At 49.8% G+C, this 14,866-nt stretch overlaps 1 protein-coding gene across 3 annotated transcripts; it reads left to right on the top strand.

Moving 5' to 3' along the window:
• Positions 1–3,979: 3,979 nt before the first annotated feature.
• On the top strand, positions 3,980–11,941 carry RBM42 (RNA binding motif protein 42). 3 transcript variants are annotated; one of them, XM_082708739.1, is made up of 10 exons: positions 3,980–4,214; positions 4,442–4,586; positions 5,870–5,954; positions 6,059–6,133; positions 7,921–7,986; positions 8,066–8,241; positions 8,644–8,976; positions 9,304–9,421; positions 11,409–11,603; positions 11,696–11,941. In XM_082708739.1, the coding sequence occupies exons 1-10, from the start codon at positions 4,087–4,089 to the stop codon at positions 11,806–11,808; spliced, it is 1,434 nt and encodes a 477-aa protein (XP_082564865.1). In that variant the 5' UTR covers positions 3,980–4,086; the 3' UTR covers positions 11,809–11,941. The 3 variants fall into 3 exon arrangements, with proteins under 3 accessions (XP_082564865.1, XP_082564867.1, XP_082564866.1); XM_082708741.1 differs by lacking the exon at positions 7,921–7,986 and having other exon boundaries at positions 3,982–4,214; positions 8,087–8,241; XM_082708740.1 differs by lacking the exon at positions 7,921–7,986 and having other exon boundaries at positions 3,984–4,214.
• The last annotated feature ends 2,925 nt before the right edge of the window (positions 11,942–14,866 follow it).

Below are 14,866 nucleotides of genomic sequence, written 5' to 3' on the forward strand. Positions count from 1 at the left end.
ACCAAACTCCTGATAAGGGGGAAGTTATTTATGAAAGAATAACTGCTAATTAGAGAAAGAATGATAAAATTTGATAACCACTATTTTCCGTTTATCAAAAAAAGTAGTAGATGCAGGTAATGATGATCAAGGGCTGCTAAAGCTAGTAGTGGAAAGATTGGGCATCTTAAGATGGAACAGGATGACATTGCTGATCAGTCTTAGGGGACCAAAGGAAGACAACTAGACATCATGTGCTCCTGATAGAATACAGTAAGATACGGTGGTATATTACAATAGCACTATGGAATACATACTCTCTCACCAAATAAACTCTAAATCTAATCAAGCTTTTAGCTGTAAATACAATATATAAGAAAGGGGGGCAGTGAGGAACAAATGAAACTATAATCAGTCAAATCCAAAATCTGAGATATCCTATAGGACAACTGGTTGTCGGGAGCCAGTACAGGAGGCCTACTATAAGAGCTGTAAGGGACTGAATATGATTGGCTGTTCATTTAGGTCCACTCACGCGGGAGGTGCATGAGCACTGCGGTGATTGGCTAGGCGGGCTAAGCTGCCGGTGTATATATGCTTGAATGTACTTGTAGAGGGGCGGCCCCGCCGGGAGCCAGGCCACGCCTCGCCGCGCTGGCCGGAGGAGGCCGCAGCCCGGACCATGGCGGCGGCGACGGCGGAGGCGGCGGGCGGCGACGGTGGAGGCGGCGGGCGCCGAGGGGCGGCGCGTGGCCCTGGAGGTGGCGGCGGCGCCCGAGCGGGGCGGCGGGAGCTGCGTGCTGTGCTGCGCCAGAGGGGGAAGAAGATAAAAAGAAGCCATTAAAGAAGTTTGCCTCCACGCGTGTCTCTCTGTCGTTCTTGCTGGCGAGAGCGACAACTGGTCCAGTTTCTTCAACAAACAGAAAGCCACAAAAAAAGGGGGGGTGGTGCCTGGGTAGCTCAGTGGGTTAAGCCGCTGCCTTCCGCTCAGGTCATGATCTCAGGGTCCTGGGATCGAGTCCCGCATGGGGCTCTCTGCTCAGCGGGGAGCCTGCTTCTCTCTCTCTGCCTGCCTCTCTGCCTACTTGTGATCTCTGTCTGTCAAATAAATAAATAAAATCTTTTAAAAAAGTGGGGGGGATGAGGGGGACAAAAAGGCAGGGGGAGGTAAATGTATAGACTAAAAAAGAATGAAATTTTAGATGCTGAAACAATTTCAGCAACAAAATAGTATTGAATTATAACCCAGATTATAAAATATCCATGAGTCCATACTGATAAAAATGATGTAATAAAAGAACAGACATCCTCTGGCAGAAGAATTGGGTGTAATTAATGTAAATATCCCATTCTTAGAAGGTAAAATTTAACTCTCCACCCCTTAAATGTGGGCTGTGCAATGTGACTTCCTTCCAAAGAGCATGGAAAGGGAGTAAGAAGAAAAGTAACTTTATAGTGGAGAAACCTGACAAACGGTACCTCAGCCAAGAGATCAAAGTTAAAACACCAACAGTTAAGTCATGTTGATAGTATGTGTGCCCTTGATATGACGTGATGAGAATTGCACTTTACCTCTGAGGTCTACCCCCAACCCCCATCCCCCAAAGACCCCACATAACCCCACTCTAATGATGAGAAACACATCAGATCCCAAATGAAGAACGTTCTACAAAATACCTGACCAGTACTCCTGAAAACTATCAAACTCATGAAAAGCAAGGTAAGTGTAAGAAATTGTTACTGGCAAAAAGAGCCTAAAGATGGGGCACCTGGGTGGCTCAATGGGTTAAGCCTCTGGCTTTGGCTCGGGTCGTGATCCCAGGGTCCTGGGATCGAACTCCACATCAGGCTCTCTGCTCAGCAGGAAGCCTGCTTCCTCCCTCTCTCTCTGCCTGCTTCACTGCCTACTTGTGATCTCTGTCTGTTAAAAATAAATTAATAAAATCTTAAAAAAAAAAAAAGAGCCTAAAGAAGCAAGGCAACTAAATGCAATGTATTCTGGATGGAATGCTCAAATGTAAGAGATTAAACACCAAGAAAATATGAATACAACGTATGGATTCTAGTTAATAATGTATTTTTTTAAAAGGTGTCCTATTCTGGGGCGCCTGGGTGGCTCAGTGGCTTAGAGCATCTGCCTTCAGCTCGGGTCATGATCCCAGGGTCCTGGGATCGAGCCCTGCATCGGGCTCTCTGCTCAGTGGAGAGCCTGCTTCTGCCTCTCTCTCTCTCTCTCTCTGCCTGCCTCTCAGCCTACTTGTGATCTCTGTCAAACAAATAAACAAAAAAAAAATCTTTGAAAAAAAAAAGGTGTCCTATTCTTTTTATCGCATCTGTAGCACAGAAGCAAACAAAAGCCAGTGGTTTTTAAAAAAATACTTATTTACTTGAGAGAGAGAGAGCCAGTGAGCACAAGCAGGGGGAAAGGGCAGAGGAAGAGAGAGAAGTAGGCTTCCAGCTAAGCAGGAAGCCCAGATGGAGCTCAAACCCAGAACCCTGGATCATGACCAGAGCCCAATGCAGACCCTTAACGCACTGAGCAACCCAGGCACTCCTAGTGTTGAGGGGCGTCTGGGTAGCTCAGTGGGTTAGACCTCTGCCTTCTGCTCAGGTCATGATCTCTGGGTCCTGGGATGGGGCCTAGCAACCCGCTCTCTCCTCAGCGGGGAGCCTGCTACCCCCTCTCTGCCTACTTGTGATCTCTCGCTGTCAAATAAATAAATAAAACCTTTTTTTTTTTTAAAGATTTTATTTATTTATTTGACAGAGAGAAATCACAAGTAGATGGAGAGGCAGGCAGAGAGAGAGAGAGAGAGGGAAGCAGGCCCAATGCGGGACTCGATCCCAGGACTCCGAGATCATGACCTGAGCCGAAGGCAGCGGCTTAACCCACTGAGCCACCCAGGCGCCCAATAAAACCTTTTTTTAAACGACTTTATTTATTTGACAGACAGAGATCACAAGTAGGCAGAGAGGCAGGCAGAGAGAGAGGAAGAAGCAGGCTCCCTGTTGAGCAGAGAGCCCAACGTGGGGCCTGATCCCAGGATTCTGGTATCATGACCCAAGCCGAAGGCAGAGGCTTTAACCCACTGAGCCACCCAGGCGCCCCAATAAAACCTTTTTTAAGAATAAATATTAGTGGGGCACCTGCGTGGCTCAGTGGGTTAAACCTCTGCCTTCTGCTCAGGTCATGGTCTCCGGGTCCTGGGATAGAGCCCCCCGGCATCGGGCTCTCTTCTCAGCAGGAAGTCAGCTTCCTCCCCCGCTCCCTCCCGCCTACTTGTGATCTCTGTCAAAAAAATAAATAAAATCTTAAAATAAATATTCGTTATTAAACACATTGAGGATTACCAAAAAAAAAAAAAAAAAGGATCAGTCAGCTGTGTCCCAAGAAAAGACAGACCAAATCTACAACCCATTCTGGGTTGACGCATTTTACTACTCTCTCGGCCTTTACAAGAACTATTCTCCCACCCAGAACATCTCCATTTTCATGCAGCAACTCTTCAAACGTCACCTTTCCCAGAAAGCCTGGTTCAGGCGCCCCTGTCCCTGGTGTTTCTGGAAGTAACTGTCCAGTAGTGCGTCTCTACCGACTAAAAGGCCACGGCACTCAGCACTCTATAGCCTCGCCCAGCCCTGCGTTGATACGGACCTCTGTGTTTTAAAAACTTCCGGAAGGAGCCTCAGTGGCACAGGCGGAGCCTCAGTGGCACAGGCGGAGCCTCCAAACTTTTCTGAGCTCTCAAAGGTCCGGTTTCCTCGTTAGGGACGGGGCCAACCACTTTACAGCGCTCTCATTAGCCCTTGTTCCTCCAATGAGGGCGTGGCCGCCTCACTTAGTTGCACTTACTTAGACCCAGGCTATTCATTGGTTCCTTTTTCCAGCACTCTGATTGATTTATTTTCCTCCTTGGGGCGGGCCCTCTAGGTGTGGCCAGATTCTCATTGGCCTCTCTTCATCTGATGTCATGGACCAGCGCCTGTCGCTTTAGCTGATACGTCATTCAAGGGCGCCAACCCCGACAAGACCAGAGAGTAGACAGCGGAACTGGAGGAGGCCGCTGAGCCGAGGCGGTAGTAGTGGCGACAGCGACGGCAGCAGCGATGGCCGGGGCGGGACCAGCCCCGGGACTCCCGGGTGCAGGAGGACCTGTGGTCCCAGGCCCTGGCGCCGGCATGCCGGGCAAGAGCGGGGAGGAACGCTTGAAGGAGATGGAGGCAGAGATGGCCCTGTAAGGCCCGCGATAAAAAGCTGTCCCAGAGTTAGAGCCACTGAGCACTGGAGTCTCCAGGCCGAAATTTAGCCCGCTATGGCTCCGTCATGGGGAAATGGGACTTTTGGGATTGTGGGGGAGGGAGTAAGAAGAGGTTGGCAGGGGTGAAGGCGCTATCGCGGTATACCCAGCGTTTCAGAATTAATGGGAGGTCCTGAGCTGTGATGTCGGTTTTGCCTCCTCAGGTTTGAGCAGGAAGTTCTGGGGGCTCCGGTAACCGGCATCCCAACTGCTGTGCCCGCGGTGCCCACGGTCCCCACGGTAGAAGCGATGCAGGTCCCAGCAGCTCCTGTGATCCGCCCAATTATTGCAACCAACACTTACCAGCAGGTACGGCTGAGCCAAGACATATAACTCCGAGAGCACAGTGCCTTGAACACAGTGTTTTATACAAAGAGCTGTTGACATGTTGACTTATCGATTAACAACACAGATGTGTTTTATGTGTCAGGCACTGAGAACACAGTAACCACTAAGCAAACAATATCTCTGCCCTTCGGGAGCTTATATTCTGGAGCATTTTATCCAGTAGAACTTTCTGTAATGATAAAAATACTCTGTATCTATTTAAAATTTACATTTAAGTTAAATAGTTCTTTGGTCTTATTAGTTACATTCACCTGCTCAATAGCCAGCTGTATGCGACTAGTGGAGATAGACTACTAGAAAGAAAACAGGTAAATGAAACTTGTTTGTTCTGTCAGTAATTGTTGGGTGCCTTCTATGCATCAGGCACTATTCTAGGCATTAAGCACATAGCAGAAAACAATACAGAGAAAAACAGTCACTACCTTTTTTGAGGTTTACATTTTACTGGGTGAAGACAGGTAAAGTAGAGTAAGAAAGGAAAGGTTTATCAGTGAGATGAGGAAAAGCCTTTCTGAGGAGGTGACAGTTAAGCAAAGATATAAAGGACATGATAGAGGGAACCTTGAGGAAATATAGGGGAACTGCGAGTTCAAGGGCCATGACACATGTGACATGTTCAGGGGGCAGCAGAGAGAACAGTGTGGCTAGAGTAGAGCAAGCAAGCAAGAGAGAGAGAGAGATTGTGAGGAGATGAGGACAGAGAGGTGATAGAGACAGACCTGGTAGTACCATGTGAGCTACCGTAAAGACCTTGGTCTTTACTCTGAGGTGGGATGCTTTTGAAGGATTTTGAGCAAAGGGGTAATATGGTCCAACTTAGACATTAACTAATTATGGCTGTGTTTGGAGAACAGACTGTAGGGGGCTGGGACAGAGTTAAGGAGACCGAAGAAGAGGCTACCATAATCATTTAGGCAAGATACAATGATGGCTTGGACCAGGCTGGTGGCATGGGAGATGAGAAGGACAGGATGGACACAACTTCAGATAGTGCTAAATGCACTGAGGAAGATGAAACAGGATAACAAGAAAAGTTGCAACTGGGAGGGGTGAAGGACGGCTTTCACTAGTGGAATCCCAAAAGCCTCCCTCTAAAGTGACATTTTAACTTAGACTTAAGGTTGACAGATAGCCAGCCCCACACAGAATACAGAGAATAAAACCCCTAGCCTCCCAGGGTGAGCCAGCCAGCGCAGCTTGTGGGCACTAAATCAGGGCCCTCACCGCAATTTCCTTCCCAACAGGTCCAACAGACTCTGGAGGCCCGGGCAGCTGCTGCAGCCACAGTGGTTCCTCCCATGGTGGGTGGACCTCCTTTTGTGGGTCCAGGTAAGGAGTGGTGGAGGAGAGGGAGCCAGGGGATCAATCAGAGTAATAAAAGGGGATGCCTGGGACACTCCTCCCACAATCCTTGTCTCTTTCCATTCCAACAGTTGGCTTTGGCCCTGGTGATCGGAGTCACCTGGATAGTCCAGAGGCTCGAGAAGCTATGTTTCTGCGTCGAGCAGGTAGGTCTGGGCCAGGAATCCCACCTGTAACCAAGCACTCTTGTTTTTGACGACTACAGCATCTTGCCGACATCATTGTGCTCTTAATTTCATCCCCATTCTGACATTACCGTCTTCCTAAAGCACAAACCGGATCATACACTTAAGAGTTTGCCCTTAGGAAGGCTTCACTTGATCATTGCAAACCAACCCCCTTATTGTTACTCCTAATCCCTACTCTTTGCTGTGTTTCTCCATGGTACTTAATACCCTGTAACAAGCTATACGAATTATTTATTACGGTAATCACCTTTCGTTTCCTCTAAAATATAAGGTCTATGAGGAACAAAAGTCTTGTGCCTGCCACATTGTAAGCAGTATGTGCTATCTGTGGATGGGGTAAATAAACCATCAAATAAACACCAAGCTCCTCAGCTGGCAGTCAAGACCTTGCATCCCCTAGCCCCTTACACAGAGATCCCCATATACTCTCCAGAAGTCCTAGGCATTGCTAGAATGTGCCCACAATGTTCTTGTTGACCTCCCTTCTGTCCCCTGCTGTCATCCAGCTATAATCTTCCAAAGCCTATTAACTAAATCAGAATCAAGTTAACTAAGTCTATCCTCTCCACAGGTCATTCTTACTTTTGTTGTCAAGGTGATGTTTATATACACACGGTCAATTTTTCTAACACTACTTCCTGATATGTATGAAAAGAATGCATGTTCTTTTTTTTTTTTTAAGATTTTTTTTTAATTTATTTTTATTTGACAGACAGAGATCACAAGTAGGCAGAGAGGCAGGCAGAGAGCGAAGGAGGGGAAACAGGCTCCCCGATGAGCAGAGAGCCTGATGCAGGGCTCGATCCCAGGACCCTGGGATCATGACCTGAGCCAAAGGCAGAGGCTTTAACCCACTGAGCCACCTTGGTGCCCCAAGAATACATGTTCTTAAAGTTCTGGTACAGTCACTATTAGATCAAACTTATGCGTTGTGTTACTTAATCTCTTTTACACTTTTTAAATCTGATATATGAGAAATCTTAACATCTCTTCTTCTTTAGTATGGCTTTGATCAAAATGCACATCTGACCTAGTCACCCTGCCTAACTACCAACCTTGCTGTGGCTTCTTGCTGCCCTCAGGAGGACATCCATGATCAGGCCAACAAGGCTATGCTTGGATGCCTGCTGACCTTTTGACCATTCTCTTACAATGCTTTCCAAATTTCAGCCTCTGTTATTAAAATTATACTGAATTGAAAAGGGAAAGAAAATAATTTGTACATATTCTCCTTGCCAGTAATCTTTACAGTCACCCTTTGCCTGACCAAAGGCAGCTGGGTCTTTATTATCCTTTAGGTTTTGGCTCATAGGTCCCTTTCTCTAGGAAACCTCTAGCTACCCTGGCTAAGTCAGAGGGCTTCTATGGGTTCCCACCACTCCCCAGGTTTCCCCCTCATAGTTCCAGTCACCCTGCCTGGGCTTTACCCCATCCTGGCCCTGATCACTCTGGGCTGTCACCCTCTGGTGATGGGTCTCTTCCCTCCTGCTCTGGACCAGGAGCTCCCTGAGAGCCTTTGGTCCTTTGGTGTGTCCATAGTATTGTCCAGAACAGGGACACCCAAAGGAGATGCTCAGTGGTAAATTTTTGCTGAATGAACAAATGGAAAGACTCCTGCATCACCTAGAAGGTTCCCCAGACTCTTCTCCAGGATTTCTTGGATGCTGAGAGTACCCACACACACACACCTCACCTCAAGTGCCCCGGTCCCCCATGACACACACCCCCATCTCTCTCTCCCACAGCTGTGGCCCCCCAGAGGGCCCCTATCCTGCGTCCGGCCTTCGTCCCCCACGTGCTACAGAGAGCAGGTGAGGGGGCCAGGGTCATCATCTGTGCCACATAACTTCCCCCTTAAATCCTCCAACTCCCCCACTAACACCCTGACAGATTCTGCTCTTTCTTCTGCAGCAGGTGGTCCCCGCCCCATGGCCCTGCGGCCCCCTCACCAGGCCCTTGTGGGTCCCCCTCTGCCTGGCCCCCCGGGACCACCTATGATGCTGCCACCGATGGCTCGGGCCCCAGGGCCCCCCCTGGGCTCCATGGCTGCTCTGAGACCTCCGCTGGTAAGTGTGGACAGGGAGCTCATGGCCAGAGGTGTGATGGGTGGAGAGATGCTCAATCCTGGCTTGATGGGCCATGTCTGAATCTGCCTTCTCACTCTCTGACTCTGTCTCTCACTATTTCTTTTTGTGGCTGAATCTGTTTTTCTTTCTTTTTGTGAGGAAAGTAGAGAAACATATGCCTTGGGTTGTTTCTGTCCCTATATCTCTATTTTTCTGATTGTCCCTCTCTGTTTTTCTGTCCTCGTGTCCTTGTCCTTGTGTCTGTCTCTGACTAGAAATTCCTTTCTCGGTGTAGGTGTCTCTTGTCTGCTCTCTGGTGTCAGACCCTTGCTTTGTTGTACAGGATGGGGGTAAGGTCTGAGCCTGGGAAAGGACACTCTTCATTGTCTCCCTTTCCCACAGGAGGAGCCAGCAACACCTCGAGAGCTGGGGCTAGGCCTGGGGTTGGGCTTGAAAGAGAAGGAAGAGGCAGTGGTGGCAGCGGCAGCCGGGCTGGAGGAGGCTAGTGCAGCTGTGGCCGTTGGGGCAGGAGGTGCCCCCACCGGCCCTGCGGTCATTGGGCCCAGCCTGCCATTGGCCCTGGCCATGCCTTTGCCTGAGCCTGAGCCCCTGCCCCTCCCGCTAGAAGTTGTACGAGGCCTACTGCCCCCACTGCGCATTCCTGAGCTCCTGTCCCTGCGTCCACGACCCCGGCCCCCACGGCCTGAGCCACCACCTGGCCTCATGGCTCTTGAGGTAAGTAGGGAGCATAGCAGCTGGGGATGGGAGGCAGGTAGAACGGGCAGGGAGGGCAGACAGGAACCCATGATCTTCCACACCCAGAAACACATGTAGTCCTGTACTGATGGAGGTAAGAGGGACTCAGGAAATTGGAGGGGCTGGGAGGACATAGGGGAAAAGGAGACAGACACAGGTACTTCACATTAAGAAGTACATCCAGCTCTTTAATTATAGAAGCAGGACAATGGGAGGCATAGGCAGGTGGGGAAGGTTAAAGGGGACACATGGGTCCAGGAGACTTAACACCAAGCCTTTTGTGCCCCATCCCCCTTTCCTCTACAGGTCCCAGAGCCCTTGGGTGAGGACAAGAAGAAAGGAAAGCCAGAGAAATTGAAACGCTGCATTCGCACCGCAGCTGGGAGCAGCTGGGAGGACCCCAGCCTGCTGGAGTGGGATGCAGGTGAGGGGCCCAAGTGCAGGGTCAGGGATTGCTCAGTCAAGGACGCACCAAGGTCTCCTCCTTGGGGCAGACACAGGGAAGGTAAACCAACTCACTCCGCAACTGCCACCTCTCTGTAGGGCAGGCCCTGCTATTTGCCTGCCTCATGGAGGGCTAGGCTATGGTTCTTGGGGGCAGGCCCCCACCTAGCCAGTGAACAGAATTTCATAAAGGCAACTGATACCTAGGACTTTCTGAACTGTTTTATTCATGAGAAGCCTGGCTTGCTAAAGGTAAAGGGAATTTTTTTTTTCTTTCAACTTCTTATGAAAAATTTTAAACACTGGGGGCACCTGGGTGGCTCAGTCAGTTAAGCCTCTGCCTTTGGCTCCAGTCATAAACCCAGGGTCCTGGGATCAAGCCCCACTTCTGGCTCCTTGCTCAGTGGGGAACCTGCTTCTCCCTCTCCCTCTGCCTGCCACCCCCCCTGTTTTTGTGCGTGCTTTCTTTCTTTTCCTCTGTCGAATAAATAAATACCATCTTTAAAAAAATTTTTTTGAAACACTGAATTGCGCAGTGAACAGCCATGTATATCCGCCCCTACATTCAGCAGTGGCCATTTTGCTGTATTCACTTTACCTTTCTGTGTGTATATATGTTTTTTTTTGGATTTTGCTCAGTCATTTGGAGCAAGTTAAAAATGAAGTTATCACTTCACTCCTAAATACCTCCACATTCATCTCCTAAGAAAAGTGACAGTCTTTTTTATATCATAATATCGTTAACATTCCTAAGAAAATGAATGATCATTCTGTGTTATCTCATATTCCCTTTATGTTTAAATTTCCCTAGTTGCCTCTAAACCATCTGTTACAGCCGTCTTTGCCCGTGAATCAGGATGCCAGCAATTTTCGGTCTCTAGATTACCTTGTAATGAAAATGGTCTCCCTGCTACCACTTTGTCTTGCGTGTAACAGGGGTTTTTTTTGTTTTTTTTTTTAATGTCTAACCTAGTCGGTCTGTAGAAGACCCCTCCCTCTGAGTTTATCAGACTTTTTCCTCTTAGGGGAGCCTAACTTATTCTCAGAGAGTGTCCCTAATCACCACAGAAGCTGTGGGGCAGCCACAGTGCTAGCTGAGGAAATGGACCTGCCTCCCATCTGAGTCCTTGACTTCTGCCTCTTTTGAGAATCGTCCACCTGCCCCAGGCCAGGGCATGGCAGTGTCAGCCTAGAGGTGGTCAGGGCATGCTATAGACCCTAATTCTGGGATCTGGGCAAATCACTTAGGCTTTCTATCCTTCTTTCCTCACTCTAACAAGGGGATAATAATAGTATGTGCCTTGTTGGGAAGGGATGCTTTGGGCTTGAGTATATTCAGTCTGGCTCATGCCCAGCCCAGGGGAGATACTCAGGAATGGCAGCTAAGGTGAGCCTTGGAGAAGGATCAGAGCGTGTTCATGTTTTGAAGAATTAGAGTGGGCTTTGCAAAGAAAGCAAACGGGTGTAAGGAGCCTGGGGGATATCCATGGGGAGATGTCCAGGAGACCAAGGGGTGCCAGGAGCTCAGAGGAGAGGCCAGGGGTAGGACAGAGTTGGAGCCTTCATCATGGCAATGGGTAAGATGGCCCTGGGGTGGGGAAAGGCAGTGCAGGTAGTTAAAAGTGAGGACTCTGGAGCCAGGTGCCTGAGGTCTTGTCCTAGCTCTGCGACTACCTGGTTGAATAACTTTGGGCAGGTAACATGACTGCTCTGTGCCTCGGTATAAAAGGGCCCATTGGGCATTCCAGATGTGTTAAAACCTCATGAGTACTTAGCAGACAGTCTAATGCAGGGTAAACACCATACAGATTTTGGCTGTTATTACAGAGAGGGCCCCAGGCCAAGACTGCTGGGAATACAGAGGGAGGGGAGTTTCGGGGATGCCTCCAGAGAAGGGGAGCTATTTAAGTAAGGCAGACACAGGACCAGGCATCTGCATCTTATGACCTCTTCTTTCCCAACCCCAGATGACTTCCGGATCTTCTGTGGCGATTTGGGCAATGAAGTGAATGATGACATCTTAGCACGCGCCTTCAGCCGCTTTCCATCCTTCCTTAAGGCTAAGGTGATCCGAGACAAGCGCACAGGCAAGACCAAGGGCTATGGCTTCGTCAGCTTTAAGGACCCCAGCGACTACGTGCGCGCCATGCGTGAGATGAATGGTGGGTGAGGCCTCTCTCAGGGACCATGGGTGTGAGGAGCATCTGGCCTAAGCCCGACCCCGAACCTGACCTTGAACCCTCCATTCCCACAGGGAAGTATGTGGGCTCACGCCCCATCAAACTCCGCAAGAGTATGTGGAAGGACCGGAACCTGGATGTGGTGCGCAAGAAGCAGAAGGAGAAGAAGAAGCTGGGCCTGAGATAGGGTCGGTGGCCAGGCACCCGCTCCCTCCTGGCCGGGCGCTGGCTCTTCTCCCCATTCTCTTTGGAAGACCCCCAACTAGCCACCCACCCACCCTCCCCAAAACCAGTTTCAATAAATTTACGTTATTTCCGTCCCTGGCTGGGCTTGCAAGCACTCTTTGGGGAGTAGGGCTTGGCATCCTCCAATCTGGGAATAGTGATGAGTAGGGAGCTTTGAAAGTTTACCTAGGCAAACATGCAGATGGACATCTTTCTGTCCCTACTGTGCTCCCGCTACATCTTCCTGAACCCTCTTTTAAGTGCATTTTGAGTACAGCCCATTTGACAGAGGAGAAAGTAAAGGCTTATTAGAGTGAGGCCACAACCAAGCCGAGACTCAGTCCAGTTGTCTTTCGACTCCAGCCTGTGGTCTCAGAACCAAGGTAAGGGGTCTTCTGGGCCCTGCCCTTCTGGAGGTCACAGCCTTCCAGGCTTTCATCCATTCAGCAAACTCACAGAAGGCCTAGCCAGTGCTGGGGACATGGTGACTGAAACCATCCTGGACTCTTCCCTCAGAGCTTGGTCCAGTGGCGGCAGATAGGCCCATTGCGACATGGAGTGGTTAGGGTTGGGGTGATGAAGCCCAGGGTGCTGACGTGGGAGTCAGGGAGGGCTTCCTGAAGGAACTGGCCACTTCTGAGTCTGTCTCATGCTCTTCCTATCATTCTCGCCCAGTCTCTGAAGTTCTCACCCCCTGGTCCCTGCCCCTGCCTCCTTCAGACCTCCATTTCACAGCATGGCCCTGTCAGGGTTCTTTCTAAAGTGCAAATCTGATGCCAGTCCCATTTGAACTTGGTTCCAGCTTCTCAGGGCTTGCTGCTGCCTTCAGGGTAAAGTGCAAGCTCTTAGTCTAGTGTTCAAGATCCTGCTCGGACACTTCTTCATATAGGCAGTGTCAAGCTTGGATTTGACTTGAATGGGGAGAAGAACCATCTGCATCCCGGAGACTGTTTTCCAGTTTCTTCATTCCTCCAAACCCCAGCCACATTGTCTTGCTGTATGTCTGTGTGGACCCCCTCAAGTTCTTCTCTATGTCTGTTTTTCCCTGTGAGTGTCTCTGTGAGTGTCCTTCTGGTTTGTTTGTTTGTTTGTTTTTGTCTCTAAGTGTCTGTCTCTGAGTCTCTGTTCTCTCTCTGCATCTATGGATCTCTCCCCCTCTCTTTTCCCAGCCCCAAGCTTGCCACTGCCTATCTGAAGAAGTGTCTGAGCAGGATCTTGAACACTAGACTAAGAGCTTGGACTTTACCCTGAAGGCAGCAGCTAGCCCTGAGAAGCCAGAACCAAGTTCAAATGGGACTGGCATCAGATTTGCACTTTAGAAAGAACCCTGACAGGGCCATGCTGTGGACTGGAGGTCTGAAGGAGGCAGGGGCAGGGACCAGGCAGAGGAGGGAGACTGTGTGGTTCAAGCATGGGACAGGGATGAGGGTCTCCCAGGGGCATAGCCAGCAGAACCCTGGGTTGAGAGGGGGCATGGGAGGAGGAAGGAAACAAAGCCAAGACCTCCCTGGGAATCTGGTCGCCCAGGAGAGGTGTCAAGTTACCTCTGTTCCTGCCTTCCTCCCTTATTGCTCCCTCTCTGACGTCACATTTTCCAGTCTGGTTAGAAGGGTGAGGGCCTCCCCTCCCTCCCTCACAGGAAGTGCCCTTCAGCCCCCTGCCACCTGGGCTTGACAACCCAGCCCCAGGACCGGTCCCTACCCCCACATCACTAGCCCTTCCCGCTCCTGACCCCCTCTGGTCACTTCAGTCACAGGAACCAGGGAGGAGATGGGAAGAGGGAATGACTGCAGAAAGGAAGCTTTTTTAAAAAAAAATTCAATTAATTAACATATAATGTATTATTGGCTTCAGAGGTAGAGGTCAGTGATTCATCAGTCATATAATACCTAGTGCTCATGACATCACATGCCCTCCCTAATGTTCTCTCTCCCCTCCAGCAACCCTTCAGTTTGTTTCCTATGATTAAAAATCTCATATGGTTTGTCTCTGAAAGGAAGCTTTTAAACGTGTGCATTTAAGTCCTCCTGAGGAAAGGGAGAAAAAACTCAACCGTTGGGTTGAGAGACAGATGGACAGAGATGAAGGGATGCAGCAAGCAGAGACGGAGAGATGGGGAGAGAGACAAAGCTGGAGAGATGAGACCTGCAGGTGAAGGCAGTACAAAGGGAAAGGGCATGGGAAGAAAACCCAGAGACAACAATGGGGACTGAGCGATAAGGAGGTGGGAAGACAGATGGGGAGGGACTGAAACTTAGCGGGGACAGACTGGGCGGCAAGACCTCACTGGGGTCAGGTCTGGTACAACAGAGACCCAGAGCCAGAGACACTAACTAGGGCAGAGAGCCATGGACGGACAACACACACAAACAGGAAAAAGGCCGACTTCAGGGAGAGGAGGCCTGGGGCCTGTGGGGCTCAGCAAGAAGCCCTGCAGGCCCCTGGGTTAGATGGTGGCACGGTGATGCCTGGGGGCTCTCGGATCCCCCGATGCTGATCCTGGCACCTCCCACTTGCTCACTCTGTGACCCATTAAGTGGCCCTCCCTCCTAAGGCCCAGTTTCCCTAATGTAACATGAACAGAAGAGCAGTGCCCACACCGCCATCCTCCCACCCCCAAAATGCCAAGTCGTTAATGGCCAAGCAGGGTAAATACTGGAAAATGCCCATATCAAAGAGGTTCTTTTTAATGGCAAGTACATATTAATACATACAGCAGGATGGGTACAACCACAGGCTCTGAAGCCAAGCTGCCTGGGTTTAGGGTTACCAGGTTTAGGAAATAAAAATACAGGGCAGGGATGTCTGGGTGGCTCAGTTAGTTGAGCAGCTTGTTTTCAGCTCCCTTCTCTTGATTTCGGTTCCCTTCATGGTGTCAGGGTTTTAATACTGAGCCATATCCCCTCCTCTTGGGCTCTGTGCTCAGCGGGGATTCTGCTGCTCTCTCTCCCTCTTCCTCAGTCCCTCCCCCTGCTCTCATTCTCTCTTTCTCAAATAAATAAATCTTTAAAAAAAAAATA

The sequence above is a fragment of the Mustela nivalis genome (assembly GCF_964662115.1).
Source record: "Mustela nivalis genome assembly, chromosome: 18".
Classification (NCBI taxonomy): domain Eukaryota; kingdom Metazoa; phylum Chordata; class Mammalia; order Carnivora; family Mustelidae; genus Mustela; species Mustela nivalis.

Excerpts from the sequence above, each read along its gene's own strand:
- RBM42 (XM_082708739.1), top strand. The coding sequence starts at position 4,087 with ATGGCCGGGGCGGGACCAGCCCCGGGACTCCCGGGTGCAGGAGGACCT. Across the intron at positions 5,955-6,058 it reads ACCTCCTTTTGTGGGTCCAG|TTGGCTTTGGCCCTGGTGAT; the intron begins GTAAGGAGTGGT and ends CCATTCCAACAG. Across the intron at positions 8,242-8,643 it reads CTGCTCTGAGACCTCCGCTG|GAGGAGCCAGCAACACCTCG; the intron begins GTAAGTGTGGAC and ends CCTTTCCCACAG.